Raw genomic sequence first — 27140 nt, 5'->3', positions numbered from 1 at the left:
ATTGAATTATCTATGAGCTTCAAAATGTAAACTCCTTTCGTGAGAATGTAGTTGGATGGATAATAAAAACGATGAAGTGAAAAAAATTAATTCATGCAGATAACGATTTTTCACCGTTATTCACTTGTATCTCAAAACTAGCTCGTGCGACATCCGACAGTTTTGCCAAATCAGCACATATATGAGTAAACATTACTTACATCAAGAAAAAATTATAATAATTTTTTTAAATAAATAAAATTCCATTTATTCATCCTATAGGGGAAATTTATCTCAAGGGTCTATTCCAAGGGAAGACTGGAATAACCCAGGCATCAGCCCCAGTGCAGCGCTGCAAATTGAGCTAGGGCGAGGTGACTTGCTCAGGTCGCACAACGCAGCAGTGGGTGATCGAACTTGGTACCTTTCGGGTACAAAGCAAAGACTGTACCACTGAGCCACGCTGTCCCCTAAGCTGTCAGAAGCTGTGAACTCTCAAAAGTAACAACAGGGTTCCTACAGCAATTCCATTTTGAAATTCAAGGAGTTTTATGAGGCGATTTTTTTTTTCATTCAAGGATTACAAACAAAGAATTATCTCTTAGACGCTTAAGATTCTCCGCAAGTAGGGACAACTCAACTCCTTAACTGCTGTTTCCACAGCAGTGTAAGGGCCTCAAGTTCACTTTTCTTCAACTTATCTGAGCATATAAATGCATTTGATTGAACAATAAATTTCATGGTATTCAAATACTCTGCCTTTGCTGTCATATTGTAAGACCATTAAAAAGAAATTTTAAAATCCTGGCAAAAAATGACAATTGACAGTTCTAAAGATATCTGAATAAATAAATAAGTCTAAACAGATCCACTGACCGCCTTCGTATTTCCATATTCTTGACTTCCTTTGAATTTTTCCTTGACATCAAATGTTTGGTTTTGATGATGTCGGGATCGTCTTCCATTTCGGCAAAGGGATGGTGGCCGACGTCGATGACTTGGGACTGTTCAAATGCTTTATTCAAATCAATTGTTTGTTCAAAATCATCATTTTCTGCCTCTGGTAGATGAAATGACAGAGATTGAATGAAATATAAATAAATAAATAAATAGATAAATAAGCAAACAAATAAAAATATAAAATTCCCTTTATTCATCCCAAACTTCACTTCCAACAACATTGAATCAAGATCTCAAAAAAAACAAAACAAATATTATATTTAGAAACAACAACTGAAGAACTGATTTCAACAACACAAGGAAAGATCCAATTGCCTCAGCACCTTAACACACATGATGACCTATAAAAACTAAGATCACTTGCATTGGACAAACTTATGGAAACAAATCACAAACTGGGTACTAGGAACATACTGATATACTCGAAATAACATACACATACTCGGCAAGTGCCCATAGAGACAGTGCAGCCATATTATATTCATTCATTCATCCCCAAGGGAAAACTTGTCTCTTGTTTTTTGTTTTTAAGGGTTATACGGCGTTTACAACACATTTAGGTTATATCAGCGCCAGTAAAAAGGAAGAAAATGGGATAGTAAAAGGTTCTAGAATTGCAATCAAAGCACCCAAGAGAAAGTAAGACAAAGGGGAACTGGGAACAAAAAGGGATCAGATGTAGATTCCAAGAGCATACCACCAATGTACTTAGTTTGAGATGACAACAAGATATGAAGTGAATAGAAAAGTGCCAGAAGACAATAGAGAATAAAAATTTTTTCGCGGCGGTGGTGGGGTTTGAACCTGCGACCTTATTGGTACGACAACTCCGCCTGGCAGGTGAGAGCGTGGCTCTACCGTGTGAGCTATCCACGAACACAAAAATATTCGTTTCAAACTCAAAGTCATTACTAGATCCCTCTCTCACCCACTTCTTGAGACCGCCGATTCGTTCGTACACCACCATCGCGAATAATTTTGACCAGCAGTTAAGCTTAATAGCCAATATTCTCAACACAAACATATAACATAGAAACGATTGAGACATTGAGTATGCTCCGGTGTATGGGGTGAATTTTTAATTCAGAAAAGTGAGTGGAGCAGGCACTTATGTTGGTAACAACAAGATATGAAGTGAATAGAAAAGTGCCAGAAGACAATAGAGAATAAAAATTTTTTCGCGGCGGTGGTGGGGTTTGAACCTGCGACCTTATTGGTACGACAACTCCGCCTGGCAGGTGAGAGCGTGGCTCTACCGTGTGAGCTATCCACGAACACAAAAATATTCGTTTCAAACTCAAAGTCATTACTAGATCCCTCTCTCACCCACTTCTTGAGACCGCCGATTCGTTCGTACACCACCATCGCGAATAATTTTGACCAGCAGTTAAGCTTAATAGCCAATATTCTCAACACAAACATATAACATAGAAACGATTGAGACATTGAGTATGCTCCGGTGTATGGGGTGAATTTTTAATTCAGAAAAGTGAGTGGAGCAGGCACTTATGTTGGTAACAACAAGATATGAAGTGAATAGAAAAGTGCCAGAAGACAATAGAGAATAAAAATTTTTACGAACGAATCGGCGGTCTCAAGAAGTGGGTGAGAGAGGGATCTAGTAATGACTTTGAGTTTGAAACGAATATTTTTGTGTTCGTGGATAGCTCACACGGTAGAGCCACGCTCTCACCTGCCAGGCGGAGTTGTCGTACCAATAAGGTCGCAGGTTCAAACCCCACCACCGCCGCGAAAAAATTTTTATTCTCTATTGTCTTCTGGCACTTTTCTATTCACTTCATATCTTGTTGTTACCAACATAAGTGCCTGCTCCACTCACTTTTCTGAATTAAAAATTCACCCCATACACCGGAGCATACTCAATGTCTCAATCGTTTCTATGTTATATGTTTGTGTTGAGAATATTGGCTATTAAGCTTAACTGCTGGTCAAAATTATTCGCGATGGTGGTGTACGAACGAATCGGCAGTCTCAAGAAGTGGTGTGAGAGAGGGATCTAGTAATGACTTTGAGTTTGAAACGAATATTTTTGTGTTCGTGGATAGCTCACACGGTAGAGCCACGCTCTCACCTGCCAGGCGGAGTTGTCGTACCAATAAGGTCGCAGGTTCAAACCCCACCACCGCCGCGAAAAAATTTTTATTCTCTATTGTCTTCTGGCACTTTTCTATTCACTTCATATCTTGTTGTTACCAACATAAGTGCCTGCTCCACTCACTTTTCTGAATTAAAAATTCACCCCATACACCGGAGCATACTCAATGTCTCAATCGTTTCTATGTTATATGTTTGTGTTGAGAATATTGGCTATTAAGCTTAACTGCTGGTCAAAATTATTCGCGATGGTGGTGTACGAACGAATCGGCGGTCTCAAGAAGTGGGTGAGAGAGGGATCTAGTAATGACTTTGAGTTTGAAACGAATATTTTTGTGTTCGTGGATAGCTCACACGGTAGAGCCACGCTCTCACCTGCCAGGCGGAGTTGTCGTACCAATAAGGTCGCAGGTTCAAACCCCACCACCGCCGCGAAAAAATTTTTATTCTCTATTGTCTTCTGGCACTTTTCTATTCACTTCATATCTTGTTGTTACCAACATAAGTGCCTGCTCCACTCACTTTTCTGAATTAAAAATTCACCCCATACACCGGAGCATACTCAATGTCTCAATCGTTTCTATGTTATATGTTTGTGTTGAGAATATTGGCTATTAAGCTTAACTGCTGGTCAAAATTATTCGCGATGGTGGTGTACGAACGAATCGGCGGTCTCAAGAAGTGGGTGAGAGAGGGATCTAGTAATGACTTTGAGTTTGAAACGAATATTTTTGTGTTCGTGGATAGCTCACACGGTAGAGCCACGCTCTCACCTGCCAGGCGGAGTTGTCGTACCAATAAGGTCGCAGGTTCAAACCCCACCACCGCCGCGAAAAAATTTTTATTCTCTATTGTCTTCTGGCACTTTTCTATTCACTTCATATCTTGTTGTTACCAACATAAGTGCCTGCTCCACTCACTTTTCTGAATTAAAAATTCACCCCATACACCGGAGCATACTCAATGTCTCAATCGTTTCTATGTTATATGTTTGTGTTGAGAATATTGGCTATTAAGCTTAACTGCTGGTCAAAATTATTCGCGATGGTGGTGTACGAACGAATCGGCGGTCTCAAGAAGTGGGTGAGAGAGGGATCTAGTAATGACTTTGAGTTTGAAACGAATATTTTTGTGTTCGTGGATAGCTCACACGGTAGAGCCACGCTCTCACCTGCCAGGCGGAGTTGTCGTACCAATAAGGTCGCAGGTTCAAACCCCACCACCGCCGCGAAAAAATTTTTATTCTCTATTGTCTTCTGGCACTTTTCTATTCACTTCATATCTTGTTGTTACCAACATAAGTGCCTGCTCCACTCACTTTTCTGAATTAAAAATTCACCCCATACACCGGAGCATACTCAATGTCTCAATCGTTTCTATGTTATATGTTTGTGTTGAGAATATTGGCTATTAAGCTTAACTGCTGGTCAAAATTATTCGCGATGGTGGTGTACGAACGAATCGGCGGTCTCAAGAAGTGGGTGAGAGAGGGATCTAGTAATGACTTTGAGTTTGAAACGAATATTTTTGTGTTCGTGGATAGCTCACACGGTAGAGCCACGCTCTCACCTGCCAGGCGGAGTTGTCGTACCAATAAGGTCGCAGGTTCAAACCCCACCACCGCCGCGAAAAAATTTTTATTCTCTATTGTCTTCTGGCACTTTTCTATTCACTTCATATCTTGTTGTTACCAACATAAGTGCCTGCTCCACTCACTTTTCTGAATTAGTTTGAGATGATCACCTGTAAGTCTCATCCGGACACAAGCACAAAATCCAACAATGAGGAATACACTCAAATGCTTACATTATACATTCAACATAACAAATATAATAATAGACATAACAGAGAGATAGTTTACAAGGAAAAAATATAATCTACCAAAACAATAACTATGCATTTGACTGTTTCCCTCCCAGTTAGGACTCCAGCCAGGGCCAGGATAAAACCAAGTAATCTCATTCCAAGACAAAGACAGAAAGTACGTTGGAAAACAGAAATAGGCGGATAGAAGACAAGGTAAGTACTTCCCTGCCCACTATGGAAACTTGTCTTTAAGGTATATTCCAAGACTAGAATAACAATACCCCAGACCTTAGCTGCGTGCAGGGTTGCAAAGTGAATTAGAGCGAAGTGACTCGCTCAAGGCCACGCAGCACCGAGTTAAATTTGATACCTTCTGGTTGAAAAGCAAAGAAAAAAAAGAATAGCTATTACCATAGCGGCCAACTTTTCGAAGAGCTAAAACTGGACACCCTAACACAAATTTCTGTCATGGCCCAGAATAGCAGTATGTTTGGACTATTGTATAATATAATCTAGATTTAGAGCTTTTTCTGTTCCTTGTTCTCATTTGCTTTTCAAAAATTCATAATCCTGAGACATGCAAGGGTCATTTCAGTACACATGAAGTCCAATTTTTTAATTTTTTTAAAAATTTAATTTTTTTCTCAGATCACCAAATGGTGATGGTCCAGATTTTATCCGGACAGTTGGCAGCTATATATTACTCTATGTACATACTATAAGCAGCAAAAATGGGTTTATCTAAAATCCGAATCTGTCGATCTTTTATCACAGGCTCCCCGTCCTCATTGCCAATGTCAATGGGCAACACATCAATGGCCTCTTCCTCTTCTTGAGAATTCCGAGGGAAGTACAGGGGTAACACCTTCTTGTAAACCTCCTGGGGGGGGGGGGGGGGGGGGAGAAGAGAAAAAAATAAATAAAATAATAAATATATAAAAAAACAATGAACATTTTAAAAAGAGGTCCATAAAGCTCGACTTCGTCTTAAGTTTCTATTCCAATAAAAGGACAATAGCAATTGCATGCTACACTTTGGATAGGATGTCAGTGTATTGCAAAGTACTTTCCACCAAATCTAACAGAACCGGTTACCCAATCCAGGCCCGTAAATGGTTGGTGAAAAAATTGTCGGAACTTTTTGAAACGTGAAAATAGACACAACAGGACAAAAATGTGGACACAACACAGATATGACACAGTCAAATCATGTCACTTTCCCCTACTTATTTATAACGAGATCCTTATTTAATGGTATCAAAAAAAAAAAAATCCCAATTATTTGATGTCCCAGGTCTGAGTTAGTTGTAAAATGAAAGGAAGAGAACAATTCCTACCCTTTTGAAGGATGTGTATCTAGACGTCTTGTGCTTCACACGGGAAGCTGCGTATCTTCGCTCCTGTTTTTGTTAAATGTTTACGCTAATTCTTTCGTTTATTTGAATTAATTCTTATAGAAGAAGAAGGAAGAAGAAGAAGAAGAAGAAGAAGAAGAAGAAGAAGAAGAAGAAGAAGAAGAAGAAGAAGAAGAAGAAGAAGAAGAAGAAGAAGAAGAAGAAGAGGGGTGTGCGGTGGTGTGAGAGCTTTCGAAGAAGAATATATATATATTTCGAAGAAAAATAATTATTTCGCATTATTTTTTTTCGTCTCACATCGGACGGAACCAAAGAAATATAGAGACTGAGAAATAAGAACCGGAGATATGCATGTGTGTCAGTAGCAAAATAGAGAGAAACCTTCCGGTCCGGTTCGACACACTTCTATGTGTACGTTATTTACTGACTAGGTGTGTGTGTGTGAAGACGCCTCGTGCGAACTTCGCGACCTCTCTCTCGCTGGCTGTGGCACAATAGCCAGGCAGTGAATACATACACGTCTAGCGGAGCGTGTAGGTGGCATGATAATATTATATCATATTATAATGATGATTGTTTTGGCATGTTTTGTCTTTGATGTGACAAACAAAAAGTTTTTTTGTTTTGTTTTTTTATGTCGGCATTTGAAACGGAATAGTTTTTTATTTTCTTTTTTATTGGTTCTGTTCTTTGGGGTTACGAATTTTAATTTTACTATTATCTTTTTTTTAAAATTTTTTTTATTTTAGCACTTATAGAGCAAAATCGTACTGTCGGAAATCCGACAATAGACGGAAGATTTACAGGCCTGCCAATCTCTATTTGGTTCAAATTGACCCTTCCTATAAATCAACAGGTAAATTTTAGGGTTTTGAAATTAAAATTCCAGATTCATTTTCTTGATTGTTGAGGTATTTATATTCAATCTGTTAAATTAATCAATACAGGACTAGAAAGTTTAACCAAAAATTTAATGCAGAAAATGGCACTGCTCTCCAGTTGATTTAATGGCCATGACCTGAAATCGAATGAGAGGCAGGAGTAACAGCCGATGACAGGAGATTCAAGAGTTGGTCGTTACTGGATGATGACGGGAGATTCAAGGGTTGGTCGTTACTGGATGATGACGGGAGATTCAAGGGTTGGTCGTTACTGGATGATGACGGGAGATTCAAGGGTTGGTCGTTACTGGATGATGACAGGAGATTCAAGAGTTGGTCGTTACTGGATGATGACGGGAGATTCAAGAGCCAGCCAATTTATCAATACTGGAGATTCTAGGGGCAGTCGATACTGGAGATTCTAGGGCCAGTCGATACTGGAGATTCTAGGGCCAGTCGATACTGGAGATTCTAGGGGCAGTCGATACTGGAGATTCTAGGGCCAGTCGATACTGGAGATTCTAGGGGCAGTCGATACTGGAGATTCTAGGGCCAGTCGATACTGGAGATTCTAGGGGCAGTCGATACTGGAGATTCTAGGGGCAGTCGATACTGGAGATTCTAGGGCCAGTCGATACTGGAGATTCTAGGGGTAGTCGATACTGGAGATTCTAGGGGCAGTCGATACTGGAGATTCTAGGGGCAGTCGATACTGGAGATTCTAGGGGCAGTCGATACTGGAGATTCTAGGGCAGTCGATACTGGAGATTCTAGGCGCAGTCGATACTGGAGATTCTAGGGCCAGTCGATACTGGAGATTCTAGGGCCAGTCGATACTGGAGATTCTAGGGCCAGTCGATACTGGCCGATGACAGGCAATTCAAGGGTTAAAAGGTTTATATGGGTGTGAAAATGAAACCAGCGATATACATTACATATTTTTTGGAGGTCAAGGTTTCATAGTTCCTGTGTAACACCACCCATCCCCCTATTATCAAGAACGTATCCCTGGTGGTGGCGGTGGTGGTTGTGATGGTGGTTGTGATGGTGGTAGTGGTGGTAGTTGTAGTAGTAGTAGTAGTAGGAGTAGTAGTAGTAGTAGTAGTAGTAGTAGTAGTAGTAGTAGTAGTAGTAGTAGTAGTAGTAGTAGTAGTAGTAGTAGTCGTGGTAGTAGTAGTAGTAGCAGTAGTAGTAGTAGTAGTAGTAGTAGTAGTAGTAGTAGTAGTAGTAGTAGTAGTAGTAGTAGTAGTAGTAGTAGTAGTAGTAGTAGTAGTAGTAGTAGTAATTTTTTGCATTTGTGATTTTGTGCTGCCAGATTTAATTCCTCAATAAACTTTTTAAAATTTCAATTAATTGATCAAAGATGCAAATTTACACCATTTACGATCAAGAGGTCAAACTTACGACTTTACGACTTCGCTGGACATCCTGTGTAGTGGTGGTAGTGGTAAGGATGATGTGGTGGAAGAAGTAGTGGTGGTGGTAGCGATGATGATGTGGTGGAAGTAGTGGTGCTAAGGATTGTGATGTGGTAGAAGTAGTAGTGGTGGTCGGGATGGTGATGTGGTGTTGGTTGTTGTAGTAGTAGTGGTGGTAGGCATGGTGATCTGGTGGTTGAAGAAGTAGTGGTGGTAGGGATGGTGATGTGGTGTTGGTTGTTGTAGTAGTGGTGGCAGTAGTGATGGAAGAAAATGGGATTGTAAAAAGTTCTAGAATTACAATTAAAGCACCCAAGAATAAGGGGGACAAAGGGGAATTGGTTAAAATAGGGAACAGATGTAGATTCCAAGAGCAGTGGAGTTAGTTAAAGTTTGGGATCACTAAGTGTCTCATCCAGACACAAACACAGGTCCCAGCTAAGGGGAACACACTCAATTGTTTACAAATCGTACGTAAACGAAAAAATAATACAGTGTATAACTGAGAAATGATTTACAAGGAAATATAATATCATCTTCCCAAAACTAACTATACATTTGACTGTTTCCCTCTCAGCCGGGGTATCCGGGTAGGGCAAGGACAAAACCAAGTAATCTCATTCCAAGACAAAGACAGAAAGCAAGTTGGAAAACAGACAGGCTATAGGGGGATAGAAGACACATTAAGTACCTCCCTGCCCATTATAGGAGGTAGTGGTGGTAGGGATGGTGATGTGGTGGTGCTTGTTGTAGTGATGGTAGGGATAATGATGTGGTGGTTATTGTAGGGGTGGTGAGATTGTGATGTAGTGGTTGTAGTAATAGTGGTGGTAGAGGTGGTGATCTGGTGGTGGTTGTTGTAGTAGTAGTTGTGGTGGTGGTAGGCATGGTGATAGGTTGGTTGTAGAAACAGTGGTGGTAGGGATGGTGATGTGATTGTGGTTTTGTAGTTGTGGTGGTGGTTGTTGTAGTAGTGGTTGTAGAGATAGTGATGTGGTGGTTGTAGTAGTTGTGGTGGTAGAGATGTGATGTAGTGGTTGTTGTCGTGGTGGTAGGGATGATGATGTGATTGTGGTTGTTGTAACAGTGGTGGTAGGGATGGTGATGTGGTTGTAGTTGTGGTGGTAGGAATGGTATTGGTGGTGGTTGTTGTAGTAGTGGTTGTAGGGATAATAATGTGGTGGTTGTAGTAGTTGGGTGGTAGGATGGTGACGTAGTGGTTGTAGCAGTGGTGGTAGGGATATGTTGTGGTTGTAGTTGTGGTGGTGGGAATGATGTGGTGGTGGTTGCAGTAGTGGTGGTAGGGATGGTGATGTGGTGGTGTAGTAGTGGTGGTAGGGATTGTGGTGTGGTAGTCGCTGTAATAGTTAGTGGTGGTTGTTATAGTAGAGGTGGATGAGATGGTGATGTGGTGGTGGTTGTTGTTATAGTAGCGGTGGTAGATAGTGATGTGGTGTTTGTAGTAGTGATGGTGGTGGTAGGGGTGGTGATGTGGTGGTGTTTGTTGTAGTGATGGTAGTATGGATGGTGATGTGGTTGTTATAGTTGTGGTAGTGGGGAAGGTGATGGTTGTTGAAGTAGTGGATGGTGATATGATGGTGTAGTAGTGTGTAGTGGATAGTGATATGATGGTGTAGTAGTGTGTAGTGGATGGTGATATGATGGTGTAGTAGTGTGTAGTACACCTAGCAGGCAGACCTGTGTAACTGTGCTCTTGCTGTTTTTGTGAAGTTTTGTGGTTTTAAACCATGTAACTTTATTCTACATTGGATTGTTATTCCACTCTGTGGGACATGTTTCAGTGAATCTTGTGATATAATTATTACAACTGTTCAAAACAACGAAATATTTTAATCAACAAATTTTAAATTGGATTTTATTCAACATGATCATTATTATCCTCCTTGTCAGTTGATATTCTGGTACCAACTTATGTTCACATCGCTGTTTATGCTTATGTCATCATCCCAATACAATACAAGTACACGGCAAAACTGTTTTAGTCAAGCCTGAGGTGGCTGTCAATAATCGAAAGCAAAAGAAAATTTATTAGAACCAAGGTGGACAATAGATGCAACATAAGTGTCATTTATTATTATTATTATTACTATTATTATGTTTTTTGGTTTGCCTTGTGTTATTATTTGTATTTTGCCATGGTAACACTTACGTAGGTTTCATCATTGCAACAGAAAACGACAAGATCTAGATCATCCAGGTGCTTCTCTAAAAATCTCCTGACAGTTCCTGGAATAGAAATAACATTGATGTCAATGACGATGATGATGATGATGACAACAACAATGATGATGATGATGACAGCAGCGACGATGATGATTTTGATGAAGATGATGATGACGGCAAAGACTATGACAACGACAATGATGTTAATGGTGCAAAATGTCAAACAGCCATAACTAAAAAAAAAACAAAACACATATTCATTTCAAAATCATTTTCATTAAAATCGCTCTTTAAAAAATAGTAAACAAACAAATACAAATGGCTTTAAGAAACAAATGGCTTTTATACAAGACAAAACATATGAGTAATGCTTATAAGCACCTATGAGCAAATGGCTTTGTAAGACAGTATTGGGTAAATGGCTTTATAAGACAGTATTGAGTTAATAGCTTTATAAGACACTAATGAGTAAATGGCTGAATAAGACACTATTGATTAAATATCTTTATAATAAGACAGTATTGAGTAAATGGCTTTATAAGATAGTGTTGAGTAAATGGCTTTATAAGACACTATTGAGTAAATGGCTTTATAAGAGTCTATTGAGTAAATGGCTTTATAAGACACTATTGATTAAATGGCTTTGTAAGAGTCTATTGAGTAAATGGCTCTATATAACACTATTGAGTAAATGGCTCTATAACACACTATTGAGTAAATGGCTTTATAAGACACTAATGAGTAAATGGCTTTATAACACACTTCAGGAGCTCGACTTACTAATTGCTATATGTGCACCATTTTCAGGTGGAAAGTTGCGTCGTAACGTGTGAATTGGGCCAAAACCAATGCTTCGAATGTTTGCCTCTCTGTAGGAAAATATATAAACCAATCAAAATGAGGATATAAGATTATCTAAAAATAGTGGACAATTTCACCGCCCAACATAACATTTAAAAATTTTTTTAAAACAAAACAAACAACACGCTTACACACACACACAAACAATTGTGCTGCTGCCATGGAGTGGGCCCTTGAGGGAAAGAGCATACCCGCCTGCCCTAAATCAACCAGGCAGAGAATGGAAAATAGGTAGAAGCAGAGATGGGTACTATGGGAAGGCACTCCTTGAGAACAGCTAGCCATTCAGCCTCTGATTGTCCAAGCTTTGTTGTTTGTTTGGTGTTATACAGTATGTGAGGTGAAATCAATTATTTTTTGAGTATAATATAGTTTAATCTGATCTTATAAATATTTATAAGACCAGATTAAACTATAGTATACTCAAAAAATAATTGATTTCACCTCAAATACTGTATAATACCAAACAAACGACAAAGCTTGGACAGTCGTTTGAGTCCTTATAATTTTGAGTACAAAACAATTATTATCATTTATTATATATCAATGAAAGCACATTACTTTCTCTATCCAATGTATATTAATCTCAATGTTCTGTATAAGATGATATCAAAAGTTTAAGAAGTGATGCCAAAAAATTAATTTTGCAAAATTCCACAACTTTACCGTGTCCTCCCTCCTCTGACTTGATGATGGCACAGACAAAGTGAATCGTTCAATAAACTCTGCAGTGAGATTATCTCGGACATCCTGGAGAAACTGGTTTACATCATGTCCGTTTTGATGAGGACCAGGGCAATGGATGAGCTTCTTTCTTCATTGTATCCCACATGTTCTGGATCAGATTCATGTCAGGACTGACTGAAGACCACGTTATTGTTCTCTTAAAAAGCCTTGCGTATTTCGAGCCACGTGTGATGGTTCGATGTCAATGTCATGAATAAAAACTGTTGTGATTTCATTGTCTCTTATGTTACTGTCAGATAGCAAGCAACCTGCCATTTACTCTTATTACAATGTGTTTTAGTCTCCCGTGATCCACCACAGAACCAACATCCCCGGTTTCTCATTTCAATTATATTTTCTTGCTGAAACCTTTCACCGTTTTTTTCCCCCTGTACGTCTATATTAATTTGTAAATGACCTTCTATGAATATTAAGCAACAGACAGCCCAGTCTGAACATTCCCAATCAAACAGGCGCGTTTCTGTACATTTAGTCTAGGTATGAGTTTTGTTAGCGACAATATACTTATGGTTAAAGGGAGAAAAAACTGATATTGTTGATAATTTGTTTAGCAAAAAAATTGAAGTCACATTAATTTCAATAAAATTATTGAATCTGCAAAATGACATTAAAACCCTATCATTTAAGTGCCTCCAATTGCCTGTGGATTTTCTTTCCCTAAATTTGTTTTACTGCACATAATTTTGCAAAGTTGAATTTTTGGAGTTTCGAATTCTAAGCATTGTATCTTCTGACTGAATGTAAAGATAGGGATAAAATTACATTCATTGAATAAGTAATAAATTACCCTTTAAAATGATATATAACACAATGTTATGCTTGGTTTAAGTCAAAAGTTATAAAGGAAGAAATAAGTGTGAACCTACTTTCCACTTGACCACATATATTTCTGAGAAAAAAATACAATATCTTTAATCGCCTTTACTTCAAAATTTTTGTTTAAAAATCCAAATCGAGAGGGAGAAAAATCCAAATTGGACCAAATTTGGCCTTTGAAAATCTTTACAGACTCCTTAAATACACACACAAGAAGTAGGCCAAAATTAACAAACAATATAAAATGAAAAAATCTTAAAAGGTTTGTATGAAGGCCTGTCAACAGTAATCCTTCAGACCCATGCAGCCAGAGTTTATTTCAGTTTCTATCATTTGAAATGTACAATAGCATTTGCTTGCTACTGTTTTGATAGGACACAGTAACGAAAATATCGCCTGAGTGGTAACTTAGTTCAAGTGATGACACAAGGTTGACCCGGGGTCACGCCTGCCAAATTACGGGGAATCCCCTCGTGAGTTCAGTTACGGTGATATCGGGTGATACCAGTCGATTTATGTTCACTTTCATCTCTTTGTTATCGCTTCACAATGCGCTTAAACACAAATTTCTTTACTCTGTAATATTTATCAAGATTTCCTTTTTCCATTCATATGTATTTTATGCCAGTGCGGTATATAATGATCATGATATTTTAATCCTAAATAGACCGTTTTTCTGTAATTTAAAATGCATTAATTTTTCCAATAAAAAATTAAATTCTTCAAACAGAGCGATAGAATAACTTTTATTCTTCCACAAATAGAATCTATTATAATTGAACTATAAGTTGTTAAAATTCCATCTGTGCGTCAACAAAATTGAATTTATTATGATTTTTAAAATTTCATTTAGTCATGGAGCACTTGAATGAACTGTGTAGGCTTTGTAGAAAAGTCAAAAAACACAAAAGAAAAGAAAACGAATCTCAAAATATAATTGTTTCAGGATTTAATACCAGATATTAATCTTTATAACCAGGTATTTATCTCATCTTCAATGTGGACATTGATAATGACAATGCGCTTCAAGTTTCATGACAGACTACGTAATGTTGAGATTTTTTATTTAGCGCAATTTTCACTAGAGGTGCTCAAAACGCTTTAAATAGGGTCACTGACCAACAGCAACGCGTAACATGTAGAACTGGACATGATGCCTGCTAGGCGATATTACATATTTTTTCCAACAGACAACGCGATTAAAAACAAATATGAGGGAAAGCATTGACAACAGCAACTAGTCCATAGTCATCACATCTGGTCGAAATAAATTCAAAATAAATCAGTGATTGCAATGTTTGTTCAACCTTCTTGAAAACTTGAAAAATGCAAAAAGAATAAAGAACAGCAACAGGTCGACATCAGAATAGCAGCCCCGTTATGTAAAATTATGGAAACAGCACAAACTATGTCACCTGTAAATCACGAGGCTATGGGGGCAACACAGTGACTCTTACAGTTACAAACCAATGTCTTTTGTCCTTCATTAATGAAAACTCTCTCTCTCTCTCTCTCTCTCTCATCTTTTCCTTCTACATCACATCATCTCACATCCCCATCTGTCTTATACTCATCCTCCATTTGTCATTCTCATATCTATCTATCTATCTATACTATCACTATCTTCATCATCTCTACTCCCTCTCTTCCTGTCTCTCTCTATCTATCTCCCCCTCTCTGTCTGTCTCTGTTCCCCCCACACACACACATATTATATTATATATATATATATATATATATATATATATAATTTTATTATTCTGACATGGTTACGGTTAAAATGATCACCTTTAATTAATCATATATTGATCATTGCATCATCATAATTACAAACTATACAAGGTTTCTGTTTTTACCCACAAAGTACTGAAACAAAATTTTAACCTCGGAAGTAAACTTCAAATATATACAATTGAAATGTGAAACGACTCGGACTTTATTCTTGTGTTTTTTATTGACCACGTTTGTAACCAGTGGAACTAAAAGCCGGTATAAATGTGTTCATATAATATTAAGCTAAACTCATGTGAGCACCTGTTGAATATAACTTGTGTGATGAAGACATCTTGACCGGAATCCATATGCCTCTGAACCAGCAATGATCAAAGCGTAACAAATCGGACAGGCTGCACGATGTTATCCATACCATCAAAGAACTAAGAGCGACGCACAAATTGTGAGGGAATGAATGAAAGGTTACTCTATTCCTCCATCGGTTAGAGCAAGTTTTGAGAGTTTCTCTCGGCTTGTTTGCTTATAATAATGCAATCAATAAATTAAATTTAACAAACTATAATCGAGATTGTGCTGATATCTAAATGCAAAAATTTCTCAAAGACAATAATTCTAATGATAGTGTTTTGTACCAAAATACAGATCAAAGTTTTCTCAATGTGTTGCCAATTTGTTTAAATTGGTAAAATCGACTGTGGTTGTGCAAAAGCGATTGTGATTTAGCCAGATATCAGTAACAAATCTTTTAAGTATCACGGGAGATAACCCGTTGCACTGGTCGGGAATTTGATGGAGTGAATGACCTCTTGACTGCGGTGCAGGTAGAGGACTAAAAGCTCGCCTATTCAACACTGTGAGGACACTCACTGTCTATCGTAAAATATTTTCCACCAAATCTAACAGCTACCCAATCACTGCTCTTTGGACATGGGGGAAGGTCATTAAAAAATCTCAATGCACCAGGGATCAATCTCAGTCCCCTTGTGTCTGATGTGAATGTCCTACCAACTGAACTATCGAGATCCCCCCCCCCCCCCCAACATAAGAGAAAAAAAAGATCTTTATAGACCCATTAAATATGGATAAGAGGCAGGTCACAAACTGACAAGAAATTAAAAAAAAAAATTTCAAAAGCAAAACTATGAAAAAGGTGTATATGAAACAGAGCCGGACAAAGCAGAAATAAAAATACAAGAAATAGTCACAAGACAAAAAAAACCCCAAAAAACCCAGTTTGCTCCGACAAGGGATACCCAGGCAAGACAGGCTGAATTTTTCAGGATGATATTTTTTTATTTTTTTTTACCGCTTTGTCTGGCAGTTTCATACACATATTTTTCATAGTTTTATCTTACACCAGCAGTGCCTGCTCCCTACCTTTTCACATTCACAAGCCCGCCTACTTGAAAATGTAACAATTCGTAAATTTTTAGGAGATAAAAAATAGTGGTCTTTAATCATTATAGTAAACTTTACAAATCAACAATTTACCCTCACAATGATTTAAGCATCATTTCAAAATCCTTAAAATCATGTAGTCTGGTGTCAACTTTCATTTCAAATAGGTTTTAATGATTTAGAGATACTTGTGAGGTTCTGAAATTGGAGCCAAAATTTCGTAATTCTACGAATTCATCTGTAATGTTTCATTTATCCTGTTTTGTTGATAAAGGGGAAACCTGAAACATCCACAGTATCTGTCTTCCTCTAACAAATTGAAGTTTACAATTCAATACATATTATTTCTTTTGCAGGTCTAATATGAAAATTAGTATTTCTGTAAAGAATGAAACAAAAAGATAGTCATTTATTTACTTACTTGCATAATTGTAACGTGGCCCTATAGCAACTGTAAAGCGCACTCTCTGCTGCGGTGACATATTTAACATTGTACCGGGGTCCAACTGTGTGGATGACGTAACGAGCAGGTAAGCTGTGTCCCTTCGTCAATTTGGCCTCACCTGTTTTGCAAACTGGAATGATGGGAACAAATTCTATGACAGTGAGAAACGGCGTGAGGTGTGACTTTATTATTTAAACATTATATCAAATTGGTGACCTCTGGTTAAAATCTCACTGGGGATAAAAGAACCAACAGCTCTATTGCTCAGGTCAAGGTGTGCAGTCGAGATAATTTCCAATCCGAAGGTGAGTGTCATATAGCAATGACTATGAAAAAAGGTTTTTTTTTCTATTTTTGTCAAAATGTGGCAAAATGGCTATCTCCTCTTCTCACTCATTGAAGCGCAAATTGGGTTGATGTTTTGTGATGAAACGTGAAAAGTACTCATCATATTTCAATGAAATTTGAAACATAAATAGAAGAAATGTGCATATATAACCTTATCAACAGCAAAATCTCCCCTCTTGGTAATTTTAGAAATATTCAAATCAAAAGGGCATGCATCTATTTTTACGTTCTAGTAATCGCATGAATTTTGCCGTTTGACATAATCTAAAATGACCTCTTTCCTAATTGTGTGCAAACTGTCAGTCATATTCATTGATAAACAGCGTCGTAATTAATTTTTTAAAATAGCATACACGAAATCACCATGCCCCATATTTTGCATTGAATTCGAACCACTTCGGGACCCAAATCGAGGCCCAAGGATTTTTGTAAGATCGTCATTGCTATGTCATACCACTAGACCACATGGGAAAGCTCTGACACTGCTCAGCAGTTTTTGTTGTTGTACGGTCTTCTGGTATGGTACTCGCAGAGACGCCACTTTAAATTTGGCTCACCGGAATTTCAGACACCACTCGGTGGAATTTCAATGCCGATAGAGGAATTTCTGCAAACAAGAAAAGGGAATTTGGATGGTATTTGGCATGCATTGACATTTGTAGTAAAGGTAGTGGTGATGATCAAGACATGGTAGTGGTAGCAGAAGCAGAGGTGGTAATGTGTTGGAGGAGATTGTAGTAGTGGTGGCAAGGATGTTTTTTTGTTTGTTTTTAAGGCGCTCGCAACACATTAAGGTCATATCAGCGCCAGTAAAAAGGAAGATAATGGGATAGTAAAAAGTTCTAGAATTACAATTAAGGCACCCAAGTAAAGCTAAGACATAGGGGTATTGGTTCAAATAGGAAACATGTAGATTACAAGAGCACACCAACAAAGTACTTTGTTTGAGATCACCTAAAAGTCTCATCCAGACACAAGCACAGGTCCTAACTAAGAGGGATACACTCAAATGTTTACAAATCATATAATATAATATGTAAACAAAACAATACAGTGCATAACACGGAGATGATTTACAAGAAAAAAAAAATCTTCTCCCAAATCTCTAACTATACATTTAACTGTTTTCCTCCCAGCTAGGGTATCCGGCCAGGGCCTGGACAATACCAAGTAATCTCATTCCAAGACAAAGACAGAAAGCATGTTGGAAAATAGATATAAGGGGATAAAAGACACAGTAAGTGCCTCCCTGCCCACTATGGGAGGTCAGGAACCCCACCTAGGGTGGCAAGGATAGTGGGTGGTAGTGATTGTTGTATTAATGTTGTGTTCAAGTGAAGAGAGAGATTGAGTGAGAGAGAGAGAGAGAGAGAGAGAGAGAGAGAGAGAGAGAGAGAGAGAGAGAGAGAGAGAGAGAGAGAGAGAGAGAGAGAGAGAGAGAGGAGAGAGAGAGAGAGAGAGAGAGAGAGAGAGAGAGAAGAGAGGAGAGAGAGAGAGAGAGAGAGAGAGAGAGAGAGTTTGGGGTCAAAGTATTGTGATGGCCTATTATTGGTAAGTACTGGATGCTGAACATGAAAATTAGATCGGACTAAAAAGAGAAAGAGAGTGAATTATTGACATTTGTGGTGGTGGTTGTGTGAGTGGTGTGTAGGACAAGAGGAGGAATGAGAGACGGAGAAAGAAAAGAAAGAGGAGAGAGAAGGAGAGTGATGTGGGTAGTAGTAGATGAGATGAGAGAGAGAGAAAAGAGAGAGAGAAACAACACAGAGAGAGAGAGAGAGAGAGAGAGAGAGAGAGAGAGAGAGAGAGAGAGAGAGAGAAACAGAGAGAAAGAGAGAGAGATTTGAAGGATTTTTTACAGCGCTTGCAACACTGATTGCAGTAGTATTGGTGATAGTAGGGGTTGCGTTGTGGTGGTTGTAATAGTAGTTGCAGGATGCGGTGGTGGTTGTAGCTGTGGTGGCATGGATGGTGATGTAGTGGTTGTTGTAATAGTGGTGGTGGGGATGGTGATGTGGTGGTAGGGATGGTGATGTGGTAGTGGTTGTTGTAATAGTGATGGTAGGGATGGTGATGTGGTAGTTGTTGTAGTAGTAGTGGTGATAGGGATGGTGATGTGATGGTTGTAGTAGTGATTGTGGTAGGGACGGTGATGTGGTGGTTATAGCAGTAGTGGTGGCGGTAGGGATGGCGATGTGGTGGTTTTAGTGGTAGTGGTAGGGATTGTGACGTGGTGGTGGTTGAATTGGTGGTAGGGATGATGATTTGGTGGTAGGGATGATGATGATATGGTGGTTGTAGAAGTGGTTGCAGGGATAGTGATGTGCTGCTGGCTGTTGTTATGGTGATAGGGATGGTGATGTGATAGTGGTTGTTGTAGTAGTGGTGGTGGAGATGGTGATGTGATGGTGGTGTAGTAGTTGTAGTAGGGATGGTGATGAGGTTGTAGTTGTGGTGGTAGTGATGGTGATGTGGTGGTTGTTGTACTGGTGGTGGTAATGATGATGATGATGATGATGATGGTGATGACGATGATTATGTGGGGACCTCACAAAATTCAAGGAGTTTTCAAGAAGTTTTCTCCTTAAATGGATTTCAAGGAGTTTCCAAGGAGATTTTCTCAGTTATATAAAAATCAAGGAGTTGTCAAGGAGTCCTTGAATTGAAGGAGGACGCAGGAACCCTGTAGTGGTGGTAGTTGTAGCAGCAGTGGTAGTGATGATGAGATGATGGTGTTTAGTTGTAGTAGAGGCAATGACGATGATGTGGTGGTGGTTGTAGCAGCAGTGGTAGTGATGATGAGATGATGGTCTTTAGTTGTAGTAGAGGCAATGACGATGATGCGGTGGTGGTAGTGGTGGTGTAGTGGTAGTGTAGTAGTGGTAGTGATAATAATGTGGTGTTGGTGGTTGTCGTACTAGTGGTAGTGATGATGTGGTGGTGGTGGTGGTTGAAGTAGCAGTAGTAGTGATGATATGGTGATGGTGGTTGTCGTAGTAGTGACACTGATGGTGATGTGGTGGTTGGAAGGGGGACGGCCAGGTATCCTAGGAACAACATGACCTCACAAGAATTTGACGGAAGTTGCCCCTAACCCAGATTTTTTTTGCTCCAGACCGGATTTTTCTCCGGTGAAACTGAAACCAGTTTTGACATCACTGCACTCGCCTTCAGACAGGAAGAAATCTCGACTGCACCTGAGATTCATTGAACTGAGCGATATCAAGCTGTGGACTGTAAAACGTAATTAACAAAAATGAATATAACTGCTTCAAAAAAGGACCAAATAAAAAGCACAGAACATTTTGGGCTCAACAAAAACCTTCATTGGTCAATAACAAAAGCAGTAACAATGTTAACAGATTACTTAAAATACAGACAGACCGCAGAAAAGGATTTTCTTGTCGACAAAACATTCATGTCGGAAGTCTGGATTTTAAATGATGCTTCAAAATTACGACTGTTTTAGTTATTGGCTGAAGACGGGTTTTGAACCTGAAACATTATGCGTTTGTTATTGTTCGTTCTTTTTCAGATGTTATATTCATTTTTGTGCATCACTTGTGCTGAGCGAGATTTTAGACAGATATCACGACGTACAAGTTAAGACATTCTATCCAAGATGTTTCAATCCATCAAAAATGTAGTCTGGAAATGAAATTTAAGTATTCAAGGAAGAATTTCCAATGCGTCAAAGACAAAAATTTCTTGACTTTCTTAAACGTCGAGGGTCCCAATTGCTCAGTTGGAAAAGCATTTGATTCACATGCAAAGGGACTGAGATCAATCTCGGAAAAAGTCGAGATTCTTGACAACTTCCCTGTCCACCCAGCAGTGATTGGATCTGTTAGAAAGTATTATTCGATAGACTTGCATTCTATCCATAGGGTAGCAAGCTTTTGTTATTGTCCGCTTCATGCTACAGAAATCGGGATAAATCCAGCTCCATGGAATTAATTGCTCTGAAGGACTACTATTTTTTTATTTTTGTTTAAAAAGCTAATCAAGGCTAATTTTTTTTTTAATTATAAAGACTTAGAACAAAAAGAAGAAATTTTTGGAGGTTGTTATTTATTTTTTCCTTTATGATTTCAAAAACCTTACCACGTATATCTTCTCGCACTTCTTTGACAAGTCCTCTGCCTCCACTTACGAAGAGTTCATGAGTTGTTGGATTATCGTCCTTGATACTTTCATTGGTTGAATGGGTGATGGCATGGATACTGAGCTTTACAATATTTCCTCTCCTGAATAGCAAAAGAAAAGCATTGTCGTTATTTTGAATATTAGTATTAGCATTTCGCAATGATCAGTTATTTAACAATTTTCCAATAACAATAATGATAATAATAATGATGATGAGATAATAGTAATAATAGTAATAATAATAATAATAGTAATAATAATAATAATAATAATATAATAATAACAACAACAGTGATAATAATAATAATAATAATAATAATAATAATAATAATAATAATAATAATAATAATAATAATAATAATAATAATAATAATAATAATAATAATAATAATAATAATAATAATAATAATAATATAATAATAATAATAATAATATTGTTTGTTTGTTTGTTGCTTTAGGTCTCTTCCAACACAATTGAGGTTATATGAGAGACCGCTGAAACAAAAAAACAAGCAATCTAACAAAAATAGTACAAATGTAAATCAAAATCATAACCTAAAGATATCATAAGCTAAATTATAAATAACCAAGAACAAACAGGCAGGAGATTTACAGAAAAAAAAATATCCCCTATCAAAAATACAATCACAAACCAAAGAAGCAGGATAGGCTAGTAAAGAGAAGAAGAAACGACATCACTATCGGATCGTACACCCATGCGAACATCATAGGTATATGATTCAAGGGTGATGCTCCCATCCAACCACCCGCAATAATAATAATAATAATAATAATAATAATAATAATAATAATAATAATAATAATAATAATAATAATAATTTTCCAATAACAATAATGATAATAATAACGATGATGAGATAATAGTAATAATAGTAATAATAATAATAATAATAATAATAATAATAATAATAATAACAACAACAACAGTGATAATAATAATAATAATAATAATAATAATAATAATAATAATAATAATAATAATAATAATAATAATATAATAATAATTACAATAATAGTAATAATAATAATAATAATAATAATAATAATAATAATAATAATAATAATAATAATAATAATAATAATAATAATAATAATAATAAGCTATCGGGACCATTTTGACTGATACCAACCATAAGGCAATTTTAGAATTGAGATCATTTCTCCAAGGGAATGGGGATCGTTCCTCATCTTCATCGATCCCATCTTTAGGTTGTTCCAAAAGTTGTGTCAAATGCCATCTTGTGATAGTAGATGGATCGATAATTTCCTCCCTTCGACCTAAGGGTTCTTGATTCATGTTGTCTGTTGATGATCAGACCAACCAGCAACTGAAATTGATTAATTTAATAAATAAATAAATAAATATAAAACTACATAAATACACAAATACGTTTAAAAAATAAATGAATGAATGAATGAATGAATAACTAAATAAATAAATAGCTGCACAAGTAAATAAGTAAATAAATAAATAAAGTAAAATTGATCATTTACATTGAGCAACATCCACTAAGTGTGCTCAAACTATTTTACAAAGGGAACCAAGCCAACAACTTTAATAGCCACCACCACGAGTGGGGCTACCGGGACTGCAATGAGACAGATAAATAACTCCTCTCATGGATGATGGACTGTAATGATCTACACCTAGTGTACGATTCTTAAAAAGGATCGCCATAAGAAGGAGTATACTCCTGATTACACCCTCGTCACGAAGGGAGCGAATGGAGAACTGGCTGCAGGTGAAGCGGACAATCCCTGGCGACTTCCCGCAAAGCCGGCACAGGCTGGTACTTATCACAGCAGGGGTGACAATTCTGATGGAACTGCAGGAAGGCTAACTGGGAGGAAATCAGTTCCTATATCAAGCAGGATTGCCCTGCTATCCCTCCCAAGTCCAAGAACATAACCAGATTTAACAGGCTGCTGGTTAAGAGCGCTCCCTGCTCCATTCCATGGGACAAATGGAAATTCTACTCCCCCCTACCGGACGGAGGAGTCGGAAAAGCTGTACAAGGAGTACCAGCAGACCCAGTCTCAGGACATAGCCAGACCTGCCACTCAGGCAGTAATAAAATTAGTATGAAAATGTGAAAAAAATCAGTATCTGGGGGGAAAAAATCAGTATCCGGGAAACAAATCAGTATCTGGGGGAAAAAAATCAGTATCTGGAGGAAAAAATCAGTACCTGGGGGAAAAAAAATCAGAATCTGGGGAAAAAAAATCAGTATCTGGGGAAAAAAATCAGTATAATGTTGTATAACAGATATTGACTTACCAGTGACATGGTGACGTGAGCAATAATGAATACATATTGGCTTTTCATGAATACATTACACACTAATTCTAATATTATTAAACCCACTGTTTACATGTAACTAATGACACTTTTTAAAAATGTAAACGGATCCTCTCACTCATGGCCACCCTGAAAATCATACAATATACACTACTGCCCTCTTGACCAAATGGGCAGACATAGAAACAGCACTCATTTGGAGAGATCATCTTGGTTTTGAGTAATGGAATCTCAGAGAGCAAATCCTTAGACACACAAGCCCTCTGCTCTGTTTTGTTCTTCCTCACCAATGGAAAAACCCACTCAGAATCAGCATTGCTGATAGTAGTATCATCAGCAGCAGTAGTAGTAGTAGTGGAACCTAGTAGTAGTAGTAGTAGTAGAACCTAGTAGTAGTAGTAGTAGTAGTAGAACCTAGTAGTAGTAGTAGTAGTAGTAGTCGTAGTAGTAGTAGTAGTAGTAGTAGTAGTAGTAGTAGTAGTAGTAGTAGTAGTAGTAGCAGCAGTAGCAAAATAAATAGAGATGAAGGAGTCCCTTGGGAGTGATTGGAATGGAGGAGTTGTTGTGATGGTCGAATCTGTGAGAGGAAGCGGTCGGGTGTTGAAAGTGAAAGAATCAATGAAGATAGGTGTTCGCATGGGGGGGGGGGGGGGGAAGAGGCTAGTCAACTTGGACATGAGCGATGTGTTCTGATCTTGTGTTTGTTCCACATTGGTCAGTGCACCTCAGAGACCGGATCAGAAGAACCTCCCTATGTTGGTGGGAGTGCCTAAATGGCAATAACTGACTACCAATAATTGTTTATCAGTGAGAGACCTTCACCTGCTTCTCAATATGGCGGCTTGACCTTTTTAAATCCTCACCATTTTATTCATTTTTTCCCCAATTTTGTCCTCTCAGATAAAAATGTTCAAGATTTTTAGTATTTACGACCATGGATGCAAATTTACAACCATTTACGACAAAGATGTAAAATTTATGCCTTTTTTAAAGACTTTACGCCCTTGCTGGACACTCTGTGGAAAGAACCACGATTTGTGTCTTTATTTATGTGCATTGATAAGAGAGAGAGGGATCTTTGTCTCGAGATAGGAGATCTGGTGGAGTAAGGAGACACAGGTTAGAGGTCAAAGGTTGAGTCAATAGTGAGGTTAGGGTTCAACACAAAGATGTTCATGATCCGGGTCATTTGCTAATTTCGTTTTTTATTATCAAATATTAAAAAAATAAAAATAAACATCTACATTAAAAATCGGTATGGCAAGTGGTAAAATCTGTATATCGGAACTTTTGCCCGTAAAAATTGGTATGAACGGAAGGTCTGCTTGGCCAATAGACTACTTTAGTCTCTGGCAGAAGGAAGGAAGCAACTGTGGCAGGAGACCATGTGAAGCCTTGACTTTACACCCTCCAGCCGCCACGCTTGGTGATTGATATAGAAATTGGACCCTGACCAGAATTTCACGAAGACTGCACCAGAGTGTGAGGAAGACACAATTGCCAAGAACATATAGAACCGTAGCAAACAAGTTCTGAATCAGTCTTTTGAGTGCGGTGTCTGGAAGCATACCATACCATTTTGGACTCGCTACCTGTGGAGGAGTCAGATTAGACATCCCCGTTCAGTCCCCAATAAGTGGGTGCGGCCATTAGCGATGTCAAAAATGGCAAGGCAGCAGAGGGGTAGATGGCATATATCCCAATACGGTGACGCATCCGGGCCCCAGGGCATGGGCCTGGCTGGACTGGCAGAGGCAATGTCTGACGTCCTTGTATAAGGAAAGCTTCCACAATTGTGAAAGCATGCTAAAATAGTTGCCATCCTGAAACTAGGAAAACCGGCGAAGGAGGACGACAGTTACAGACCCATATCACGTCTGAGCTGCTTGTACAAACTTTTGGAGAGTGTTCTATTGAATCGATGGGGGCCAGTCCTAGACCCTGCCCTTCCACCCGAGCAGGCAAGCTTCAGGGAAGGGAGGTGCACAATAGAGCAGGTCATTGCCCTTACAGAGCATATTGAAGCAGGGTTCGAAACGAAACAGCAAACTGGTGTTGTATTTTTAGACCTATCGGCGGTGTACACTTTCAACTATTATTTTCACCGTGGAACTTTTGTCAGGCATTTGTTTATTCAATTTGTCAATATGTTGTAGCATTTTAAAAACTATAGAACAAACCTTGATAGAAGTGAAATTTAAAAATTTCCTAAAATGCCCATTGTTTTGGTTATCTTACACCAGTTTGTTTTGAATTATTGAAAGCTAGGTGCACAGCAGTCCTAGGGTTGTTTTTTTTCTATTAGGGTTAGTTATACGTCGTTAAAGGTTCTAGGGTTTTTGTTTTTCCTATTACTGTTAGGGTTAGTTAAAGTTAAAGGTAGACGTCTAGGTTTTATTTTTTCTTAGGATAGGTTGAGGGAATATTTGGGTTGTTTCCCTAGCACGTGGAGGTTTCGGCAGGCATCCCAACTTAATATTTATACAACTCATGAAATAAACTCCATATTTAAAGTTAAAGTAAAGACACTCACATCGATTATCTTCACTCTAGCTTGTTTGTTAACTTGTTATTAATATTATAAGTATAAGTTAAGTATAAGATATTATCACCGTACGGTTACAATCACCTTCCAAATTCATATCACCGTAAAGTGAAAATTGCCTACCACACTCTAGCCTTCCAAGCCACCCATACAAAAATAAGGTTTGTAGGAGTAGAAGTAAATTGTAAATATTACGACAAGTTACGTTTCAATTTCACGTCAAGGCCAAGGGGGGAAAAGACAATAAGTCAATAAGAAAACTTTTTCTTCGAGTTTGTAGAGCACAACTTCCAGAAGAAAAATAAATAATTTGGCATGATATTTTGCAGTCAAACATTTCCTAAACAGAGAGAAAAAAAAGTATCCAAAATTAAAGACAAAATCTCCACATACCAGTCGAGTGTTATCTGTTTTCTAAAGCATTATTTTGATCACCATTTTGAGCCTGAAATCATGTGATAGGCTTTTGTCGGTCTTTGTTGAGTCTGATCAGGAACGATAACTAGGGCTGCTTGGTTCAACTTTGTTCCCAGATAAAATGACAAGTGAATAGATACCTAAATAAAAAAAATAAATAGATAAATATATTATTATATATAATAATATATATAATATATATATATATATATATATATATATATATATATATATATATATATATATATATATATAATATATATATATATATAAACAAACAATGAACATTTCAAAACAAAAAGAAAAGCATAGGTAGCATTCAGAATATCATGTTATTAAATTTTGAGGAAACGTATTGATTGTAACGTCCGTGTACTCACCACTAGTCAGCTGTCCGGTACAATCAGCTGATTTCGAGTGGGCCGAGTTCTCAGCCTTCTCGATTCTCAATCCACTTTCGAGTGCAAAGCTTGAATTTTTACTTTGGTTGCAACGATGAGTTCTCTTTGGAATATTTACTGTGACATGCTATATATATATTAAATATATATATATATATATATATATATATATATAAATATATAATATAAAATATATATATATATATTTCTACTTCGTGTTATAAATCTGATCTTTAAAAAACTATCGCCCTGTCTCTAATCTTC

At 37.8% G+C, this 27140-nt stretch overlaps 1 protein-coding gene across 1 annotated transcript in view; it reads right to left on the bottom strand.

Moving 5' to 3' along the window:
- The window catches only part of LOC144967653 (protein GDAP2 homolog), a 40569-nt gene extending 14014 nt beyond the window's left edge, over positions 1 to 26555 (bottom strand). The window contains exons 1-8 of the mRNA XM_078905174.1: positions 26452 to 26555; positions 22345 to 22542; positions 21152 to 21294; positions 16676 to 16829; positions 11479 to 11567; positions 10685 to 10761; positions 5578 to 5740; positions 856 to 1039 (exon numbers count right to left, since the gene is read on the bottom strand). Coding sequence (XP_078761300.1) covers positions 856 to 1039; positions 5578 to 5740; positions 10685 to 10761; positions 11479 to 11567; positions 16676 to 16829; positions 21152 to 21294; positions 22345 to 22511 — 977 coding nt within the window. The 5' untranslated portion in view covers positions 22512 to 22542; positions 26452 to 26555. The remainder of the gene's footprint in view (positions 1 to 855; positions 1040 to 5577; positions 5741 to 10684; positions 10762 to 11478; positions 11568 to 16675; positions 16830 to 21151; positions 21295 to 22344; positions 22543 to 26451) is intronic.
- Positions 26556 to 27140: the final 585 nt, after the last annotated feature.

This window comes from Berghia stephanieae, chromosome 3 (assembly GCF_034508935.2).
Source record: "Berghia stephanieae isolate SIO BIC M18660-M18661 chromosome 3, UCSD_Bste_1.3, whole genome shotgun sequence".
Lineage (NCBI taxonomy): Eukaryota > Metazoa > Mollusca > Gastropoda > Nudibranchia > Aeolidiidae > Berghia > Berghia stephanieae.
This window is presented reverse-complemented; position numbering and strand designations above follow the sequence as displayed.